Source organism: Moschus berezovskii, chromosome 27 (assembly GCF_049115385.1).
Source record: "Moschus berezovskii isolate FMDL1 chromosome 27, NW_MosBer_1.0, whole genome shotgun sequence".
NCBI classification, from domain to species: Eukaryota; Metazoa; Chordata; class Mammalia; order Artiodactyla; family Moschidae; genus Moschus; species Moschus berezovskii.
This window is the reverse complement of record NC_142486.1, coordinates 3,640,997-3,663,343: the sequence shown is the minus strand read 5'-3', so window position 1 is coordinate 3,663,343 and position 22,347 is coordinate 3,640,997. Positions and strand designations below refer to the sequence as shown.

Here is a 22,347-nt window from a genome sequence, read left to right as displayed (position 1 = left end):
CTAAATTTGCATCTGTGTGTCTGGTTTTTTGTTCCTCAGCATGAAGACTTTTTGCTTGCCCTGCAGATGAATGAAGAACAGTATCAAAAGGTAATTGAAATTTCATCTAATTAACTTATTCTGGGTATTTTCATTAGCTGTTTTTCTCATCTCACATTTCCTACGCATTTTGATGACAAATTGGTTCCCTTAACTCAGCTGTTGACCTGCTGAGTTTGTGGTTCAACTAAGTTAAAATCAGGTATTAAACCATTGCATCCAAATTGAATTAGATTTGGAGGGAAGATAATATTGTTAGAGTTGTTTGTCTTAAACATTGCTTGGAATCCGTTAGATAGACTCTTAGAGCAAAATTTAGAATTCACATGTCACTTCAGAGTTAGAAAGAAGAGATATGTTTAACCTCAGGACCAGATGGATTTTGTGTGATATCAGCCATCCTCACATCGTGGCCTTTTCTAACATGGTAGAAATGAACTAATGACTGGATCAGTTACTGCCCTTAATAAAAAGGGTAAGTTTCCTGGTACTCACAGTACTTGAAATGCTGCTTTATATGGCTTCAGTAGTCCCTTAAGACAAAGCTTGAACTGAGACACAACCCCATCACACTCTTGTCTTATAACAAGATGCAAAATGCAACTTCTGAAACATTTTAAGATAATACCCCACATGCCACTTGTTCCTGACTGTTAGCATCTGATTATAGATGTTATAATCCTGCCAGTACGATGAAATTCATGAATATGGTAACTTTATACAAAGGATGATGCCAAAGAATACCCCCAAAAAACCATGAAAATTGTACTGTCTTTAGCTGTTAATATGTAGTCATATTTGTACTGGCATCTTAAGCTAGATTTCTACAGCAGAAAACAGCTCATCATTGTTTTATGGCTTCCAGGGATTGCTTTTCACCTCGTAATGTGTTTGGGGTGGGGGAATGTAAAGCATGACTGCCGCCTCTACTTGAGTGTAGGGAACTTCACGTGTTTCTGCCCGCCTCCAGGATGGCCAGCTGATTGAGTGCCGCTGCTGCTATGGGGAGTTCCCATTCGAGGAGCTGACGCAGTGTGCCGATGCTCACTTATTCTGCAAAGAGTGTCTCATCAGATACGCCCAAGAGGCAGTCTTCGGGTCTGGGAAGGTAAGAACGGTGCAGTGTGTCTACACAGCGTCTGTGGAGACCACACTTGCAGACAAGTGTGCGTGCCTCATGGAGATGCCTTTCTGGGGTGAGGTGGGACTCTGCAAAGACATGCTGTGTCCACACAGCGTCTGTGGAGACCGCATTATAGACAAGTGTGTGTGCCTCATGGAGATGCCTTTTTTGGAGTGAGGTGGGACTCTGCAAAGACATGCTGATGTGTGGATTCCTCTGCAGCCTCTGATTTGTGTGATTACGTTGGTCCTAAGCGCACTAGATTTCTTTTCAGGGAATGGTTTAATTCTTCATGCTCTCATGCCTGGCTCATAGGAGCACCAACTTCTTCACTCCTCTTCCTGTTCCTAAATAAAATGAAGGATAAACACCAAAAGAGAATCCTGCAGCCTGTATTGAATATATGAGGCTTCAAATTACTATTTTTTTAACAAAAATTTTAAAAGATTTTATACAGTTGTATTAAAATGAATAACATTTTATGCAAGATTATATTTCTCTGTGCAAAGTCAATTTCTCTTTACACTAACGTAACACAATATAGAATTCAGAGTTTTGTCTTAACGAACACTTGAAAACCACAATTCGTTTTCATAAGTGCCCCACCAATAATCAAACTACTTGACATCAATTTTTCTAAAATCAGTTGTAGTTTAGTCAAGGGCTGAGTAGCAGTTACTTAGAGAGTGGTTGTGATTAGCAGAATATAGGCATACTTAAAGATATTGCAAGTTCGGTTGCAGGCCACTGCAGTATAATATGTATCACAATAAAATGAGTCACGCGACTGTTTAATTTCCCAGTGCACAGAAGAGTCATGTTTACACTGTACTGTCCTCTCTGGAGTGTGCAGTAGCCTTGTGTCAGTCCCCGCCCCTCCTCCCACTCACCTCTGCCGTGCGAGAGGTTTGGACCTCCATCTTTTCCAGGAACTAGAAAGAGAGTCAGCGTGCTTGTCTTGAGTACCTTCTTTTCAGACCTGAGCTATAACTGTCCTCCTTTAAGCTGCTAAGCCATTTACCTGTCCTCATCTACTTCCCGTCTTCATATATTCTGGTTTCGGCTGGTAGAGGTCCTCAGGTGGAATCAGAGATGGACTTTGTGTTTTTATTTCATGGTTTTCTTATTTTGAGAGTGCTTTCTCAAAGAAGAGAGGACCTTCACCATCTCAGAGCCTGTGTTCTGAACCACTGTTTATTTTCTTTCCCTTGAAAGATGCATTTAACCACTGAAATTTTTGTGTGTGTGCTTCTGAAAACGTGGGTTACATTTTTTCCCCCTTTTTCTCCTGGCGGTGTCATTCCAGTCAGAGCTCAGCTGCATGGAGGGCAGCTGCACATGCTCATTCCCAGCCAGTGAACTGGAGAAGGTGCTTCCCCAGACCATCCTGTATAAATACTATGAGCGAAAAGCAGAGGAAGAAGTGGCAGCAGCCTACGCTGATGAGCTTGTCAGGTGAGTTCCCAGAGTCAGAGAGTGTCGTCTGTCACCTCGCTCCCCGTTAGGAAGACTGGGACCGCCTGGGCCCTCTCACTGTGGCGGTGAGGTCCTACGGCAGAGCCCTCGCTGCAGGTTTGCTGGCACTTCTTGCTTTGAAATGAGAGACTAATTTTATTAATGGAAAAATCTGCAGTTCAGATTTTTACCTCCATTCCGTGGGACCTCTTAATCATCTGGCTTCTAGCTATAGTCCTTGTGCAAAATTGAGTTAGAAGACATGACGTGTGTAGAATTCTCAGGAAGGTGTTTGCTGAGTGGTTTGCACTGAGACCGGACTCAGAATGGCACCTGCACTTCCTGGTGAGAGCAGCACAGAGAACCTGAGTCTGTGTTTTAATGAGAAGTAAGGAGTAAAGGGAGGTGTGGCTCTCCCGCTGAAAACTCCGTCTCTGAATGAACAGTCAGACTTCAGTGTTCTGAATCACCTTCCTTCTGCTGTTGTGATTCTAGGTGCCCCTCCTGCAGCTTCCCTGCTCTGTTGGACAGTGACGTGAAGAGGTTCAGTTGTCCCAATCCTCGCTGTCGAAAGGTAGGGAGGCAAATGCCTTTTCTAGACTCACATTTGAATTTGGTATTATGGACTGCCTTAGTGGCACAGTCCCTGCGGGCCCTCTGCATGCTGACCCCTGAGAAGGATTGGAGTGCTGTCCTTTGCGTGAAAGCAGTTGAATTTGGTACCTTGTGAGGTGGTTGACTTTGCTTCAGAGCTGGGGGCCACCTGCCGAATTTACTCATGTAGGTCTGGATCGCTGGTGTGTGCCGTCTTGCTCAAGGCCTGTGGTGTAGGCTGGGAAGACTTTCGTGTTTCTCCACTGGGCCAGTGTGTTTCTTGCTCACTCTCTCGCCATCCTGTTGTGCTCAAACACTTCTTTTCACACATGCGTTCACACACATCCTGCCACCTTCCAAGTCCATGTGGTATTTCTTTGATTAACAGAACTGGGCACCATGGTGGCATCTCTGTCACATCTGGTAAACGACTTCCTCAGCTGTTCTCATGTGGACTAGTCGTGTAGGGTGAGACCAAAGCTGTCCAGTCACCTTGCTGCTGAAAGTCTTTCTTCTTTGACTCCTACTTTGTGAACTGAGAGTGTCTTGAAATTTGTCAGCCGTTTTTATAAGCCACTTAAAAGTTTTTAAGGAATATAGTATTGGCATCTAGCTAGACAAGTATATTTTCAGCCATTTTCCTAAAATAGAATGAGCAGAGTTGAATGTTAAAATCTCCCCCACCCCCCGCTCTTTTGGAAAGTGAAGAAATGAAAGTGGATATTGGAAAAGGAAGGAGAAGCTACTCATTTTGTTTTCAACATAATATTTCTGTGTAAAATCTGGACATTTTCTTACAGTTGATGTATCCATTTAGTAATGTGTTCCCATCCCAGGCTGTAGCCTCTGGCATCTTGCAACTAAGAAAGCAGAGTAGCTGACTGTCCTGCGTGGTTCCAGTGTGTCCACCACTGGAATGCCTGAGAAGGTGGGGCGTGAACGCAGAGAGCAGGAGGCAGTAGCCACCGGAAGGACAGGGCGGGAGTGACGTGACAGTGAGGATGTGGAATGTTCCAGGTCCAGGGAGCGGTCCCCGCCTGGATGCGACTGGCACTGGGAGTGTGACGAGAAGGGCTCAGGCTCGCGAGCTGGGAAGGGCCAGGGCCGTGCATGCAGGCCTTCAGCAGCATCCTGAGGCGAGGGCTGGGGCTGAAACAGCAGAGGTTGGTCTGGCTGTTGAGTGATCTAGGGGAGAGCTGCACATCACTGTCACCTGCCCACCTCGGGAGTCTCCATGAATTGCTAAGCTTGAGCTAGAAATTACATTTCCTGGTATGATGCCAAATTAGACTCTGCCAGTGAAAGTGTTTGTGTATGATTTGGAAGGCCAAAGACAGTTACAGGAAGGTGTCAGGGTACGTGGGAGTCTGAAACAGTGCCCCGTGAGTATCTGAGATCATCCAACCTGGGATGTCAGCAAAAGCCTCCTTCAGGCTCTTAAGACCCTAGGCAGAAAAACCAAGTATTCTGCTTCCTCTCTGTGGGAGCTGCATACACCCCCTGCCAAACTTGGAGAGGCCTGTGTAGTTTCTGTGGGCCAATGCAGTGTGAGTGTGGATGAGAGGTCACATGCAGGAAGTGTGGTAAAACATACGCTTAGAAGTGATGTCGGCAAGGTAGTGGAACAGGTAGCCCCAAACTCTCCTCCCCGCTCCCCCCCAGAAACACTGATTTAACAATACATGGACCAGACCCTTGTGAGAAATCTCGAAACCAGTTACACGGCTCCTGTACTCCAGACAGCGCAGTCAGCTGGTAGGGAAATTAATGGAACTCACCCCCAGAGTCCTTCCCCCAGCCCATGCGGCACACATGGAGGAAACACCCAACTCCTCACATCCCCTTGGGGAGGGACGAGCAGACTGGGACAAACATCTCGCACTCAGACTTCTCAGAGAACTTCCCCAAGGGGCTGGCTTGTTTCCTGAGTAAGCACGGCCAGAAGGGAGCGCCAGGTTTCAGATCTCCGAGGACAAAGGCAGTGGTTTGGACTAGCGAACGTTCACTCACCTTTGCCAGTTTCCTTGGCTTAGTGTAGAGAGAGCAGGAGAAAAACCCGGTTCCCAGCTTCCGCTTGGAGAAGGGAAGAGTTGGAACGTGCATCCAGTGTTACAGTTTTTTGGGTTACTGCCCAGGGGACTGGTTTCTGTCTCACTTGATTCAGCCCTGACAGGGCCCTGCATATTCCAGATGCCTGGAGGCCTCTGGGAACAAGAGAGAGCTGAGAGGCTTGCTGCTGTTCCCAAGGACTCGTAGTGTAGCAGACAGAGGCCATTACATTGCTGTGGCTTTTGCCTCGAGGGAAAACGAAAAGTGGGACATACATACCCAGTGTTCCAGCTTTTGTACACAACTGGCTCCTCTCTTGCCCAACTCGGAGCGCTAATGAGACCCACCATGCTCTCGATGCCCCGGGCTGCTTGCTTCAGTCGTGTCTGACTCTGTGACACCAAGGACCGTAGCCCGCCAGTCTCCTCTGTCCATGGGATTCTCCAGGCAGGAATGCTGGAGAGGGTTGCCATGCCCTCCTCCAGGGGGTGTCCCTGACCCAGGGATTGAACCTGCTCCTCCTGCACTGCGTGTAGATCGTTTACCCACCGCACCACCTGGGAAGCTCATGTAAAGGCTGCTGAGAAGAAAAAGGAGCTGGGCGTCTGACAGCAGCTCCGGAGCACCTGCAGTACTGCAGACGGACACCAGAGGGAGCAAGAGATTGCACGCTCCCGACGTAGAAAACCTCTCTAAACTGGAAATTTACACGCTTAGGTCTAGAGAAGATGCATCCAGAGAAGGTTGAGAGTCCTCCGTTATCTATTGCCTGCCTGATTGGTGAAGATTTTTCCCTGTAAAAGGCCAGTCTAGGACAACCCTGGCAGTCCAGTGATTAGGAATCTGCCTGCCAGTGCAGGGGACATGGGTTCCCTGAACTTGAGTCACACAAAATGCAGAAGTTCTAGAGATGTGCCACACAGCAGTGCCCATGTAGTTAACGTACTGAACTGTGCGCTTAAAATGTGTTAATGAGGTAATTGTCCAGTCCCTAAGTTGTGGCTGCCTCTTTGCAGGCCCATGGACTGCGGCACACCAGGCTTCCCTGTCCTTCACCGTCTCCTGGAGTTTGCTCCAACTCATGTCCATTGAGTTGGTGATGCCATCCAACCATCTCATCCTCTGTCGTCCCCTCCTCCTGCCCTCAGTCTTTCAATCTACCTTTAATACGGTGGAATCCATGTTATGTTGTTTTTACCGCAATTTCAAAAGGAGAGAGAGCATATCTTTCACTGTCTTTTCCTTCTGCCAAGATAGACATGTAGAAATAAGTTTGAGCTGCTGCATTTTGAGTTTGTCCCGGCAGCAAACCCAGCACGTTCTGACTGGCACAGATCGTGAGAACCAGCACTCACGGTGGGAGAGCAGAGGGAAGACAGTGGGGAGATCGGGTGCGGAGGCGGCGGCCTGACTGGATGGGGAGAAACCTGGATGGCTCAGCTTTCTGGTGTGAACCTCTGAGTGGATGACGGACTATCCACACAGGACTGGAAGCAGACTAGAAAGAGGTTCCAGGAGAGGCAATCAACTCTGTTCTGGACATGTTGAGTTTTGAGAGGGGAAGTATTCAGAAGTGTCCTTTTCCCAGGGTCTGGCACACAGCAGGCGCTCAGTATTTATTTGGAACGTGACTACGGTCAGGAGCACGGGAGGTCTAGGCTGTAGGAGGGTTTGGAGTCCGGAGTCAGAAACATTGAAAGGAGGGAGTCCTGGGGGAAAACAGAATGGAGTGTGGGAACTCGAGGGGGCTGGAGTGGGGCCCTGGAGGAGTTAGGTCACCGGAGGCAGTTTATGGGTGAGTTTAGGGAAGCATGACCTGACGAGTCTTGCTGTCTACGTTGAAAATAATTTTTCCAGTGGTTCACAACTTCTGATGCCCCTCAGTAGTGCTTTACAGTGAAGAGGCTGCATTGCACAGTGTGTCCATTGCAGTGTGCTTCAGGACTTGATCCTCAGCTGAGCACAGAACCATTCACGTTCTAGACTTGTGTTTGGCCCAGTGTGAAAAATGAAGGGAAAGCTCTCAGGGGACCTGAGGCAGTGACAGCCGGTTAACAGTTAATACTTACCAAGAACTTGCCACCTGTCCTTTGAAAAGAAGGGAGAACTTAAAAGTAAAATGTGACTGTGTATGTGTGCATGCTCAGTCCCTTTGTGATGGAGTGTAGCCCACCAGGCTCCTCTGTGCATGGGATTTCCCAGGCAAGAACACTGGAATGGGCTCATATTTCCTCCTCTGGGAGCCATGGAGAGATTCGCCACAAGGTGGCACCCACACTCCATGAGGAAAGGTTTTTTCCTGGGCTTTTCAGAAGTGTGTGTGTCAGCGAAACAGTCTCGTAAGGAGAGCTGACAGAATTCTTTTAGTACCAAAGCAGACCACTCTGCTCATTCAGGGTTTCACGTCAGACATGTCATTGTTTTTAGGGCAGATGCTGTTACCTTTTTCACCTGTTCCTGTTCTCCTGATAACGTACTTTCTCTTCAGCTAGATGGCTGAACCAGCCATTCATCCTTGAGGATTCCTCCTCTTCAGGAAATGAGCCACAAGCCAGTTTGGCCCTTTTGAGACTAAGGGTATCTGTTTCCCTATTGCAGTGTCACTGCCAGTAATCTGAACTCCAGTTAAATTTCCAGGAGCTTGTCACTCCGAGATGAGGCGTTTATATGGATGCGTTATCTGGAGGAGGGCTTGAATGCCTGGAATCATTCCCCTGAGACCCCGGAAGAGTAAGACACTGCATCTTTGATGAGATGTGGAGAGAGCCTTTGTTTTATTGATGCGATGGAGTGCCTCTGTCAAGGCCCCCTGTGTCCTGTGTGTTCTCAGATAAGAATTCATCAGTTTGTTTTTAACATGCTGCTTTTAGGAGTGGATTGGATGTGTTTGAATTGGGACTGCGGGGTATTACATTAAGAGATTTGAAAGTGATGCTTCTGGAATATTTTTTAGGGTCAGAAATTTCCCTGTTGGACCTCTTTCTACCTGTCTAGAATCATGACTTTGCTTCATAAACTCAGAGGTATAAGTAGAGCTTTCCGGAAAGGTAGCTGGGGCCACAAGGTAGAGGTTTAGGAATACTCATGAAGCTGGTGCTGTTAGGGAGATGGCTGTGTGGTGACACTTTAATCAGAATAACCGTGAAGACCCCCTTGCTTGATGTCTTTTAGTGGAGCCCAAGAATGTGAATGTGATTGTGTAACCTCTCATCTTTTCCCAGTGTCACTTACCCTTGTTTTTATGTAGCTTTCTCACCTGCCAGCTTCTTCTCTGCTCATCTTTTTTCATGCTTTCTAGGCCCCATCCTGTCCTTGGTAGCATTCAGTGTTAACTGACTCAACAGCAGTAAAAATATCACCAAAATTCACATCTGCAATGAACCAGTTTGTTGCTAAAAAACAGGCATCTGCAGCCGCCTGCAGGAGCTCAGTAGCTTCGTGGAGAGAATGTAAATGAACCTGGACCAGCTGTCAGTGCCGGGGCAGCTCCAGCTGTGACAGTGGATGGTTGGCACTTACTGGCCACACTATAATTTGAGGCCCAGCCAGTCAGCTGACTCCTGTGCTGAGCACAGGCCTTTACATTTATCTAAATGTGAATGAAGCCTGATCTTCTTGTTCCCACTCTCAGGGAGGTCCTTTATTCAGGGAGTAATGTTGAGAAGAACCAAATGTCTGGATAACAAAAGGATTTTTAAATCACCAGATGAGGGCTCATCTCCTGGTGTGGAAGTCCAGGCTGCATGATGCGAGTACGCAGGAGTGAGGTGGGGTGGGAACTCCTCCTCAGCGCTCAGCTGCCCCTGCTTCTTCCGAGGTGTCGCTTCCTTCAGAGCCCGGGGGCTCTGGCTGAACCACCTAAAGAGCCCAGGCTGCAGTGGTGTGCAGGTGTGACAGGAAGGATGCTTTGCGAGGCTGTAGGCTCTCATAGGTCCGGAGTCATCCACGGAAGTGTCCATCGAGGGAAAGTGGTGGTGCTGAGAACCCAAAGTGGGGCCTCCCTGCCACCACACACAGCCCAGAGTGGATCCCAAAGGCCAGCCCTGTGAGCCATCCCCCGCTGAGCGCTGAGTGGAGCTGGCATTACAGCAGCAAGGTTTCAGGATTTAACTCTCTTTGTCTTAATATTTTTGTCAACTTCCAGTTTTTAAAATTCCCCATAGTGAATAGCATAGTGAGTCTGTTCATCATAGGCGTCTCAAATCCACACACCTCTTTACTTGACATCTTAGCACATTAAACACTGTGTTTGAGAAGCTAGATCTTCCAGTTAGGGATGTGTGTTTTTTTGTGTGTTTCCAGGAAGAATAAAGGCAACGAAAAGCAAATATTGCTTACTTCTTCCTACTCTGCCTTCCCTAATAAAACTTAAATAAATGCCATCTCTACTGTTGTTTGCAATAGTTATTTTAAAAGGAGATAGATATGTGCCCAAAATAGGGAAAGCTAAAAATATGCTTGCGTTAAACTGAAATGCCAATATGAATAAAACATTTATTTTTACTTCCCCTCAACCATACAGAAATAGTTTGTATTCTTATATAGTCATACCTCATTTTATTACACTTCACAGATACTGCAGTTTTTTATTTTTATTTTTTTACAAATGGAAGGCTTCTGTCAGCCCTGCATTGAGCAAGTCTGTTGCTATTTTTCCAACAGCATTTGCTCACTTTGTGTCTCTGCGGCATATCTTGGTAATTCTTGCCTTATTTCAGACTTTTATTAGTATATTTGTTATGGTGGTCTGTGATCAGTGATCTTTGATATTACTATCACACAAGGATTATGACTTGCTGATAAGGTATTTTTTAATTAATTCTGTATATAACTTTTTTAGATACAGTGCCATTGTACACATAATGGTACATTGTATAGTATCAACATAACTTTTATATCCACTGAGAAAACATTCATGAGACTCACTTTGCTGCGTATTTGCTTTTGCGGTGGTCTTTCCTTTCTCCTGTGTCAGCATTGTGTGGGACGGGTACTTTTTTTGCTGGGCTGTATTGGTAAATTCTCTGTTTTGAGAATTCTTTTTTAATACAGTTGCATGAGAAGTGTTCTTCAACGCTCTGCTCCAGGGCCAGCCCTTTGCTGGGTGCCCTAGCTTTTGTTCGCGAGGCAACTAAGCAGACGGTCTGAAGGAGTGGTTAACACGAGGCTTTTGCTCTTAAACCTCTCTTGCTTAATCCGAGCTCTTCCTCTTTTCGGCATCATGACCTAGGTAGATACGTCATCTCCCTGAGCCACGTTTCCTTTATCTGTAAAATGAGAACAGTTGCACCTGTTTGATGGAGCTTCTGTAAATGACTTGTCAGTTGTATCTCTATATAAATCTATACCTGGGGCTGGGGTGGGATGGTTTGCATTAAATGACACAATGTAACTGAGGTGCTTACCCTGCTGGCCATCACTTGTCTCAGTCAGTAAAGCAGCCGCTGCCCTTCAGGGAAGGCGGAGACTGACGCCGAGTGTGTGCAGGTGCCGTGCAGGCTCGGGTGAGCAAAGGAACTCCTGGACAGGAGGCGCTTCCTCCCCCAGGTTTGCAGAACCTGCTACCGCAGAATCACAGAGTTCCCCTAACGGGGACAGCTGTAAAGGCCCGTCAGAGGGCCAAAAGAGGACTCCTCCCTTACCTCCAATAGCATCACTGGCTCCATGGACATGAATTTGAGCAAACTCTGGGAGATAGTGGAGGACAGAGAAGCCTGGTGACACGAAGTAGCAACTGAACAGCACCACTTAATTTTTCAAATCACGTACTCAAAAATTTTCATTTCTTACTAGCATGTCACAGTGGAGAGGGAATAGGTTTTGAAGCTAAATTTTTTGCTGACCAGTCTATTCTGTCAGAAATGACTGTTGTCACTTGAGCCCACAGCGTTCAGGTTGAGAGGAGAGCCCCTCCCCGCCCTGGGAGAGTTGTGCCTTAAAGCGGGCTGCTCGTGGGTTTGCCCTCGTGTCTCAGCCACTCCACTGCCGGGTCTCTTCCCTTCAGGTTTCTTGTTGATTTTTTATTTATCCCTGTTCAGAAGGGTTGGCATCCCAGGGAATGATACTCAAAGAAATGAGTGTGGGAAAGGCCTGGAGACAAAACAGTACCTTTTGCTGGAGAACTCAGAGTCAGTCACAAGGGGAAGATTTTTAACAGTCTGCGGTTCGTCCCCATCGCCCATTCGCTGGTCGTTGTCTTCGTGGGAGGGTGCTGCCCTTTTGTGTCTTGACCCCCGTGCAGGGCAGCCAGCAGGCCTGGAGGTGGGGGCTGCTTGCCTTTCCTTTTACTGTCCTTTAGCAGAAGGACACAGCTTCTTGTCTGTCTATTGTTGTTTTCCTAAAATACACTGTGGTACTTAAAGAGATTCTGTGGATTAACAGGTCTGTTTGCGCACTTCATTAAATAGAAACTCTGACCCTTTTTTGTGGATTTTCTGGCCGCCTTTGGCCATTGCTTATCAGACTCCTAACAGCCTACCTGTGTTCACACACCATTCGGGCATCAGAAGCTCTTGAGTGCCTCTCTTGCTGGAAACCACATTACTTGTTTAGTGCTTTCAGACATTTTGCTAATATCACTTAATGCATTTTTCTGTGCCTGTGGCCTCATCAAAGGAAAGATCCATTTCAAGTCAGAGTCTTTAGAAATCTCATGTCTAAAAAAAAAAAGTCCTCCTGTTAAAAATCCTTCAAGAATTGATAATCTACAAAATATCTTTTTATAGAGTCATTTGCCTCCTTTCTGTCTTTACACTAAGTGTGTTACTGGCTGTCCGCATCTTAATTGTCGTGATCCTCATCGTGATGTCCTTGAGGAGGGAGGGGCTTGCGTGTATGTTGGAGTGCAAAGTGATAGTGTCCTCTCTTTGCATTCTCAGCACAGAGCACTGCAGGGCTTCCAGCCTTCCAGGTAGAAGAGAAATTGTTGCTATGGTAATAACACAAGCACGAAAAACCCTGTATCCTCCTGGGTGCCTGTGTCAGGGAGAAGGAATGTAGGCAAGGGAAGAGGTAGCAGAGAGGAATGTTCAGGCAAAATCAGAATGGAGCCTCTGCTGAAGCTGCCTCTGGGTGGAATTTCTTGTGTTTACTGTTGAATTCAAGGGCATTTTCTGATTGCTGTGTGGTCGCTGAGAATGTAAATGGTCTTTACTCCTCAGTGTCCTCCCTGACTTTGAGACAAACATACCAAGAATGAGAAGGGCCTCTCTCGTCTCCAGAGGCCAGGTGGGATCGACCACCCAGACCCACGTCACCCACTGCCCTTCATCTCCAGTGTAACAGGCTAAGGAGCCAGCTCTGCCATCTCTTTGGAAGCTGCATGGCAGCTGTGTGCTCTGCGTCTGTATTACATGCTAATGCCCCTTGAGAAGATGGACTGGGAATTGCCTTGGTAACTCAGAGCAGCGCTGGGAAACCAAGGGCAGTCCGCCGAGGTCAGCGGGAGGAGCCCAGGAGAAAGCTGGTGTACTGCCCTGCTGAGAGTCAGAGCCCGTCCTGTCAGGGCTCCTTGGGGTGAAAGTGGACTGTACCGTCCATGGACTTCTCCAGGCCAGGATACTGGAGTGGGTAGCTTTTCCCTTCTCCAGGGGATCTTCCCAACCCAGGGATCGAACCCAGGTCTCCCACATTGCAGGCGGATTCTTTACCAGCTGAGCCACAAAGGAAGCCCCAGAAGCATCAGAGTTGAGACCGCAGAAGTCCCGGTGCCTGCCAGTAGAGCTCCTGCTGGGTTTGAGGGGCCTTCTGCCCCTTGTCCCCTCAAAGTCACGTAGCCAGCAGGTGTCGACATCAGGAATCAAATCCGGGGTTTTCTTATCATTATTTGTGTGTTGTTAGGTGTGGTTTAGGTATGATAGGTTGGTTTTTTAGGAGTCCTTGTCTTTGAGAGATACAAACTGAAATATTTACAAATGAAGTGATGTATAGTCTGCGATTTGCTTTGAAATTGTACTGAAAGAGGGAGAATGGCAGAGCAGACAGAGTTTAGGGAAGCCAAGATTGGCTGTGAGCTAGTAGTTTATAAACACGAGTGATGGGTACATGGGATTCATTATATTATTTATGTTTGTGTGTATTTCCGCTTTTTCATAGCAAGGTAATTTGAAAAACAAATAGAAATCTAGATGGGTTTGAATTCTGTGTCTGTGCTCTGAAAGCACTCACTCTTGGAAATAAACGGGTGAGACCCTTCACTGAAGTGTTCTGTTTCATGGCGTAGTCCCTTCCTTAAGAGATGAGGAGAATGCATGACGTAACAGGACAATGTCGGCAGCTGTTCGTGGGAAGGTTAAAGGGCTCACCATCCCCTCGGAGTGCGGGCTGCGTGTGTGGGGTTCCTCTGTGGGTGTGAAACTCTTCTGTACACCTGATGGAGCCCTGATGTTTTCCAGCCTCCCTGGGAAAACAGACTTGAGCTGCCTGTCAGGAATCCAGAATGGATTGCTGGACCATCCCATAACCAGTGAAATGGGGTCCTGGGGCCTGGCGCAGAGCCCTGCCAGAGGCTCAGGCACAGCCCTCAACAGATTCTCTTCCTCTGGGATGCCTTGCTACCTGCAGTCCACCCTAGAGGCCAGGAGGGAGACCAGATGAGCCTTTGAGTGTCCTTCCAATCCAGAGTCTCTGATTTCTAGAATAGTGAGGACTTTCAAACTGGCATTGACATTTGGTTTTCAAAGAGAAGTAGGCTAAGAGAATTTCTCAGATCAGATCCCTATAGCCCCATAAAAGCACTTTTCAGTTTTATTTCCCATCAGAAGCATGAATATGAAAAGCATTTTAAGTTTCAAAAGCTCCCTACGTCTGATAAGCTGATCTACATTTTAGCCCAAAGAGAGTGAAACAAATCATCGTTTTTTTTCTCTTGTCTTTGACAACAGCTTGTCCTTTTGCCTTCCTGTCCCCTCTTCTGTCACATTTTGCTGCTAAAAACATGTGTTGTTTTCCTGTCTTGTTACCTCGGCCCTCTGGCCTCCTGTTCTCTCCGAGGCCAGCACCCACTCTGACCTGACCTTATCTCTGCCAGCTTGGGTCTTTTTCCAGGTGGCACCCTTGCCCCTAAAGCCTTCATTCTCAGGCTCTGCCTGCGTGTGGGCTCTTCCCTTTCTCAGGACTTGGTCCTTCCTAGAAACTTTTGTCTGGTCACTGTGCAGAAGCCCCCACAGGGCTTGTTGTCCCTGGCATTTTTTCCCTCTTCTCTGAACACGTTCGTTAGCCACCCCCTCAGCCTCGACTTGTGGCAGGGCAGGTAGGACTCTGCCCTGTGGGGCTATGGTCAGATCTGGTCATTCAGATACTGACCGAGCACTGCCGGGCTTGGAGAAACGCAACAGGGGCAGCCACAGCCCTCCTGAGCTCTGAGCCGGGGAGGCCAGCCCAGCGAGGACGGGAGCTGTGACGGCGGCTGCTCCCAGAGTCAGGAAACGCTTGTGCAGGAGCAGGGTCTCGGCCTGACTGCAGCCAAGTGGGTGGAGCAGGGGACCGGGCCTCTGACGTGAGTGAAGCAGTGTGAGTGGTCAGCCAGCAGGTGGTGTGATGGAGCAGGAGGGCATGGACTAGGAAGAGAGTCCGACCCCAGATTGCGAGGGCTTCGCAGAGCAGAGTGAGGACAGTGGGTCTGGTTCTGGGGACTCCAGAGAGCTGTTGACAGCCCGGATGTTAGTGATCACAGTGCCAGAAGGGTGGACCCTGAGCACCATGAAGGAGGGAGTGGGAGGTGGGGAGGGCTGAGGTAGCAAGCATTAGGGGAACTGGGCAGTCTTGTCAGTGGTGTTACTATAAAGGGGGTGACCTGGTGACCCAAGACCTGGGCCACACGGCACTCCCGTGGCCTCAGTTAACAAACCCTCCAATCCCGAGGCCAGTTTGTTTTCGTAGTGCCTCGAGTGCTGTGTGACTTCCTTCTCCAGAAGGTTGGATTGGCTGAAGAAACATGGTCTTCTGAGGGCTGGTCAGGGACTGTCGGGGAGGGGCAGCAGCGGTCAGGAAGGACAGTGGAGGTGCCTGCCTGGGGCCAGCAGTGGACGCGATTGGCCCGGTTGTCCCAGAGGCTCCTCCCTGCAGTGGGGCTTCCCCTGCGCGCAGCCCCCCGTGGGTCTAGGGGTGCTGGGGAGGGGGCCCGACGAGAGGCCAGGCGCGTCCTTCAGCAGCTGCTGCTGCTCTGTGGTGGCTCCACACCAGTGTGTTTGCTGTTCTTAGTCCTGGGTGCTCTTTAAACATGGAAGAAACCACGTAACCATCAGAGTTTTTTCCCCACATATTTAAAAAGACTTGTTTTCCAGCCGAAAGCATGTTGGATTACGCTTAATTTCTCACTCAGATGGGCCTAATTTCCCTAACTCTGATGTGCATACAGAGATTTGCCAAATTTTCCTCTTACAGCATGTTTTCCCAGCTGCTGGGAGGCCTGCTTTTTTCCTGTGGGCCTCCTGACAGAAATGCAAACTATTTACGGCCCTGTGGTACCAACTGCTGTTTATTACCACAGGGACTTGGATTTCGGTGTGTTTTCCCAGGAGCTGCATTTATCTGGGGCTGGTGGCGCCTCCCCTGTCCCCCTGAGCCATCCGGGAGACAGGACCCAGGTTGGCTGGGCTGCAGGAGAGCCACAGCCCCTCCTCCAGAGTGAGGTCACCTCGCTGCCCAGCTCCAGGCCCACATCCTCGTTGTACACGGAAGTGAGGTCTGTTCTTCAGATGTGATCTGATTGGAACCGTGTTTTCTGGGACTCACAAACACAAACCTTTTGATGCCTTGTTTTGTAAAAGGTGCATTTTCATAAAAATGAGGCTTGATGCCATTGCTCAGTAAATGTATCGCTGTGCAGGCTAGGCCCTCATCAGGGAGCTGTGTGGCTGGGGCTTTGCTTTTCCCTCGCCGAATGCCAGGCATGCACTGTCCATCCAAGGGTGGCTGAGAGGAGAACACTTGCTTGCTGCCAAAACCACAACAAATGACAACTTTCCGTTCTGTCATCTCTCAGCTCCACTGCTGGGCAGGCAATTCATTTTTCTACCATAAAAGGGCAATGAAGCTCGCGTAGAGCTGTGTGCCTTCTGCACTGCAGTGAGAAAGCAGAAGACACGCTGGGAGAGGACCGCGCCACGGTAGGCGCAGCGGCCCGGTGGCCCGGCCCACGTTCCTGCATAGGCCAGGCTGCTGAGCAGCAGCTTCCATCGCAGGGAGCAGGGCATGGAGGGCCTGCCAGCCCCGTGGGTGCCATCACACTCACACTCATCTGGTGGGGAACAAAGGTGTAGTTCCAGCCCTGTCGAGGGGCCAGCACTGGGCCTGCCCGGGTGACTCGCCTATTGGCATTTGCTTCTCTCCGTCTGTAACTGCAGACGCGGGATTTATGAGGGGTAGAGGGGAGTCATACAGCCCAGGCATCTTCACTGTGCAGATAAAGCAGGCGGTTCACACAGCTTGAGGAAGCGATCACACTGTCGTCTATGAGGCACATGTGAATGCCTTATCAGGGACCGCTCTAATCTCTCTGTGCCCTCAGCGGGCCACTGGTGCACAGTTTGACTCAGGGGAGTCGCAGAAATCTTGACTAACAGAAACACAGTTCCTGATTGATGGCTTTGTATGTCGACCAGGGTTTCAGAAAAATACCTGTGCTGTATAGTGTTCACTCATGTATCTTTTAAATTCATAAGTAAGGTTCAAATTAAATTTGCAGAGTTGGTAAAGGGTAGATAGAAAGCAAACGCTTAGCAGTTTTGACAACATACGGAGCGCTCCAGAGATAGTGATTGCGAATTTCCTGCCCCGTACAACCTGGCAAAGGAGCCCGGATGCCAGCTCAACACAAACTGAGCGGCAGCACAGAAAGCAGTGTTTCAACAGGAGCCCTATGCCAGTGCACGGCCACCCGCACGGACGGCTGTTCAGGGCCTCTGCCTTCTCCGAGGGGAGCGGCCGCCGCCCCGGGGAGGGCAGGTGCTCAGGCTGAGCCAGGAGCAGTGCCCGGCTCCCTTAAAGATTTTCCCGTAAAGGAGAACTGAGGTTTGTGTTTTTTGTTTTTGTTTTTTTTCACTTTATTTATTTAATTCATATTATTGGAGGCAGATTATCTTACATTAATATATTGGTTGGTTTTGCCATACATTGTGAGGTTTGTTTTATCATTTAAACTTACCTTAACTCTAACTGCACATCTGATTTCATAGCAAATGCTGGAACTGAGCTGAGCACATTCCTAAGGGAATAAAAATCATGTCCAAAAATCTTGCTGATCTGAAAACTTGGGAGGAAAGCAAGGATTTTCAAGGTTAAATTTTACTGCCCAGACAGTGCTGGTGGTCAGAGTAGATTCTGAGCTCACTGGCTCAGAACCAAAGGTTAACTCAGAAGTCATTCCTGAAGGAGAATATCATTGAATGGAGGTGGCAGGAGCAAGCTCAGTGTGAACAGTTCAGTATCACATCCCTCGACTTCGTTGGGAAGTGGAGGACTAGTTTAAAACCTTGTCCTTCCAGGAGGTAACGCAGCTAAGTAGTCAGGTCTTCAAATGGAAATGCACACAATTCTTCCTTAGTATGACCTTCCTAAGTTCTTTTTTTCTCAATGGTGTAAAGTTGAGTATCCTGTTAATCTATCAGAGAGCTAACTGGTACGTTTTTCCTTGATGCCACTCAAGACTGTCAGTGCCCTTGGAGTAAATGGAGCAGTCCCACACAGAATTCCTCGCTACTGTGCAGCTCACACAGTCTTTCCTTGTAGAAACCTTGGAAGCCCTTGTTTGTTTTTTTTTGTGAGAAGCAGGAAGTGGATTTCATCTCCAAGAACAATTACTAATTCTTATTAAGTGTAATTTTGATAAGGCTGATTTCTCAAGCAAGCAGCACTTCTCTCTTGGACTGAGTCTCCCCTTCCCCATCCATCACTGTCTACGCATGCCTGGGCGTCCTGGCCATGTGGTGACCAGCTTAGAGACATCAGCCTGCTTGCTTCCTAATTTGGTCAGAGTGTGCTTCAGGCAGCCTTGCCTAACTAAGAAGAACACAAACACAGGGAGCAGCTTTGATGCAGCAAAGGGGAATTTCCTTTTATCAAGAGACCTGCAGTTTGCCTCTTACTTCCTCTAAAAAGAAGAAGTAACACTTTGGGAGGTTATGGCTTACCCTGAAGTTCCCTCTTTAAGCCTGCTTCTTCATGCCAGCTTCTTCCAGCTGGTTCCTGCCCTTTCCTCCTCCTCCTCCTCCTTGGTGCCTCCCAATACTTAGAGTACAGTTTTATTCTTAAGGACACCCATTTTCCACTTGAGTGTTCATCAGCAGGAAACAGAACAGACCACATGTGGATGTTTATACAAGGACATACACCAGAGGTGGGCAGGCTTTTTTTTTTTTTAATATAAAGGGCAAGATAGTAAATATTAAACATTTTAGGAGTTTTGGACCAGTCACAGATGCTCAGCTTTGCCTTTGTAGCTTGCACATAGCCATAGACAGTACATGAACAAATGGATAGGACTGTGATATAGTTAAGATCATATCTACAACAAGAGGCAACAGAGCAGACTTGCTTTGGGAGCCAGGACCCCATAGCGTTAAGGAGAATGACACAGGTCCAGTTGTGCCAGTCTGAAGCCGTCACCAGGATATATGAGTTTAAAACAGAAAAAGCACAGTGTGGAACAGTGGTTTTTTTTTTTTTTAAATAAGACTTATTTTATTCTGTCCTATCAAAAAGCCATGAGCCAGAACAGTGGATATTGTACGCTTACATTTGGATCTCAAATGGGAGGAGGAGGAGGAATTGTATGTGGTCATGTGCAGAAGCTCTGTGTGGAAGGGTAGATAAGAAATTGGTTGCAGGGAATTGCTTTGGGGAAGCCTTTCTCTGAAGGGAAGAGGGAGTACTGTGTGTGTGTTACTTTTCCAATTAAATAATTGTGCTTGTTTTCATCAACCTAGTCATCTCTGAACTTCTAAAACAAAAGGAATTTTTTTTTTTTTTGCTTTTAGGGAACTTGAGGGGGGAAAAAATGATAAACATGATTTTAAAAATATGCTTGCCCACTTTCAAACCTTCCTCCTGGATCCCTGGGAGGGCTGACTTCACCACCCTCAGAAGGGGAGCTTTTTGCCTCAGGTTGTAGGTGACGTGATGCAATTTTGTAGCCAGTGGAAAGAGCTAGAACTCTGACAGCTCTGCCTTTCTTCTCACTGGCCTTTTTGCAGGAGCCCTGTCTCCAGCACAGTGAGAAAACCTTGGGGCAGAAGTCAGAGCCCCATGGGTATAAATACAACTTTCAGTAATTATGATTCAAGACTGCTTCCAACTGCTTCCTTTTCCCACAGAGACTGTTTCTGACTAACAAGTAAGAATGGGATCTGATTCACCCAAGCATCACTGTGACCAGCTTTTAAAATGTCTGGTTTTGGTTGTGAAACCAGCAGATAAAGTTGTTACTTTCCTAGTAAGTAAAGCAGTTCAGTTTTGGTTGGTGAGGGACAAGTGAAAGGCTGTCTCTACTTAGAAGGTCAAGTAGATAGAAACAGCAGAGGAGTCACAGCTGGCTGTCTACCTGGCTTCAGGGCCCCGCCCCCATCTCCCAGGCAGATATTTTTCAAATAACCAGGCTCATCCTTGCCCAGGCCTGATTTGCAGGCTTATTTGCTGTCATTGAGCTCTGATCCAGAGCTCCATGTTAGAATGCTGGATGTTGTGTTGGTGGGATGGAGATTGGCAGAGAAGGGGCGGCAGCTGTAACGTTGTCTTCTGCCCGTGCAGTGAATGAGGGAGGGCCCGGCGTCACCAGTCTGGACTTTCCTGTGTAGGCTTCAGTGTGGAGGTGCTAGCTGGGCTAAACAAGCAAGCACTGCCTTCTATAAGAGAAGCCATCTAAAACACCAAACATACGTTTGAAAGATGCTGGTACAGTTTCCTCTGACCTCAGTTTCATACACTCGTAGCTCTTCAGTGCCTGAGACCTAACGCTGACACCCTCCCCACCAGGCGGTCAGAGGCCTGTGTCCACTCAAGGAGAGGAGAGGCGGTGCGCTACTTGATGAAGGGCCCTGGGAAGTTACACTTCACTGTACACACTGCCCCTGGAGGGGAGCTGGGCGTTTTAAAAAACAGATTTAAAACTGACTGCCCATCACCTGTCCCCTCCCTCCCTCCCTCCCTCCTTCCCTCTCTCTCACACACATGCCTTCCTCTTCCACCAACACCACCTGCCTCCCGCCAGCTCTCTCCATTACTGCTTTTAACCTTGAAACCTCTGTTGTACACTTACGCATTCATCCTGTTCCTGCTCGTGCATTATTAATGGGCCTGGAGCAATCCAGCCAGAGCACTGACATTACTAATTACTGCTTATACCCGAGAAGGAAGGAGCAGGGAGTAAAGTGGGTCACGAGACGGTGTCGTAACAAAAATATAGTGCTGTCAGGCGGAATTGCTCGGTGTCTGCGCTTGTTTGTTCAGGGTGGAGACGGGCCTTCTCCAGCAGTCAGCCCAGCAGAGACCCTGTCGGCAGTTGGGGAGGTGCTCCTCACCCCATCAGTGGGCCAGCCCAGCCTCCCTGTCTGTGTGCAGGGTCAGAGAGCAGGGCTCACTGCTCTCAGAACTTAGGGACGTCCAGAACTCGTTATGGCAGAGCAGCCCCTTGGAAGGCAGGTTCTTTGCGTGCTGTGGTGTGAGCCAGATGGGACTGCGTTCGGGTGGCAGAAGAGGCATTTCTGGGGGTGCAGAGTCGTGTGCTGGCATCAGCCCTTCCCCTCCAGGCCTGAGTTTACTTACTGAGTCAAGTCTCCACCAGCCCCCGGACCCACACTCCGCAGCAAGTGAGACACATCAGTGTTGTTGGAAGACGTGAGCTTGGCAGTGCACTCACCTAATGTACAAGCTGTTGGGCGGCAGGGCGGCAGCAGCCAGAGAAGGGGGCGGCAGGCCGCTTCTCCCCCTCCCCACACACCCACACCCTGTCGGAGCGCACCATCCCTCCCCGTGGAGCAGGGGACAGTAACAGCAGCCCTGCCCCTGCAGAGGACGTGTTCGGTGGATAGGCCCCCGTGAGCTGGTGTGGTGGCTCCTGAGAGGCAAGGGCGGCGCGTCCTCCTGTGGCTGCTTCACAGAGAGAACATCATGCTGCCGGGGCCGCTCTTAGTGTTGCCTGGGGGGCCTCATCAGACCGACCTCTATTCAGAAGCCCATCCCTCTCCTGAAGAACACTGACCGTGTCCTCTTGGGACAGGAAGTAGAAAGGGACTTTACAGATGCGAGTCAGCTGTGATGCGGTTGAACTCTGCAAACACGGGTTACCTGCCCTGTCATTTTCTTGAGCTCTTTACATCTAAATTATTTTACTGAAGAGTGCTATTGTGGAATCACAGCCCTGAGCTGAGCCCAGGGGAAAAGAGAAACTGCTTTGAAATAATATTTTTTAATTGTTGAAAAACTATTTTGAGAGGACACAAAGCTTATACTTTTCCTGAAAAGAAAACTGCTTCAAGAAGGGGAGGAATTATTAATCATTTGACGGTAGAGCTGAAAGGATGTGGGCTTCTATGTCCCCTGCCTCATGGGCTGCTTCTCTTTTCTTTTATATTTCTATCGATAACGGCCAGAGTTGAGGGAATGGAGGGAGAGTGAGTCATGATTCTCAAAACTGAAAGTGAGTCCCGTCGCTTTTCCCTTCCACGCACACCAGCACGGTGCTGCAGCAGGGCCGAATGGGAGGGCGGGCACCCCTTCCCCTCCCCGGCCCTGGCTCCCCCAGTGGGCCCTTGGGCTCCTGGCGGCGGTGCTGCCTCCTAGGAGCTCGTTTTGTCCTAAGGTCTTGACTTCTGTGCTTTCATGAAGGACGGAGCCACGGCAGACCCACTTGAGGAAGAAGTGTTGTTTCTTTAATCCAGTTCTTAAAATGTTTTCACTTGTTTTTCTCTTCTCTCAGTCAACTCTTGATTTTGGAGTTTCTTCAATTTTTACTTTAAGAAACAGTGATCTGGGAGTTCCCTGGCGGTCCAGTGATTAGGACTTAGCACTTTTACTGCCAGGGCCTGAGTTTAGTCCCTGGTCAAGGAACTAAGATCCTGCCAGCCTTGCAGAGCAGGGGGGAAAAAAAAGAT

The 22,347-nt window shown here is 48.5% G+C and overlaps 1 protein-coding gene across 2 annotated transcripts in view; it reads left to right on the top strand.

The window, feature by feature from the left end:
* RNF216 (ring finger protein 216) overlaps positions 1–22,347 on the top strand; it is a 121,797-nt gene that overhangs the window by 40,477 nt on the left and 58,973 nt on the right. For both annotated transcript variants that reach the window (XM_055410373.2, XM_055410371.2), the window contains exons 10-13: positions 40–90; positions 1,010–1,147; positions 2,469–2,617; positions 3,113–3,191. In XM_055410373.2, the coding sequence (XP_055266348.2) occupies positions 40–90; positions 1,010–1,147; positions 2,469–2,617; positions 3,113–3,191 (417 nt within the window). The remainder of the gene's footprint in view (positions 1–39; positions 91–1,009; positions 1,148–2,468; positions 2,618–3,112; positions 3,192–22,347) is intronic.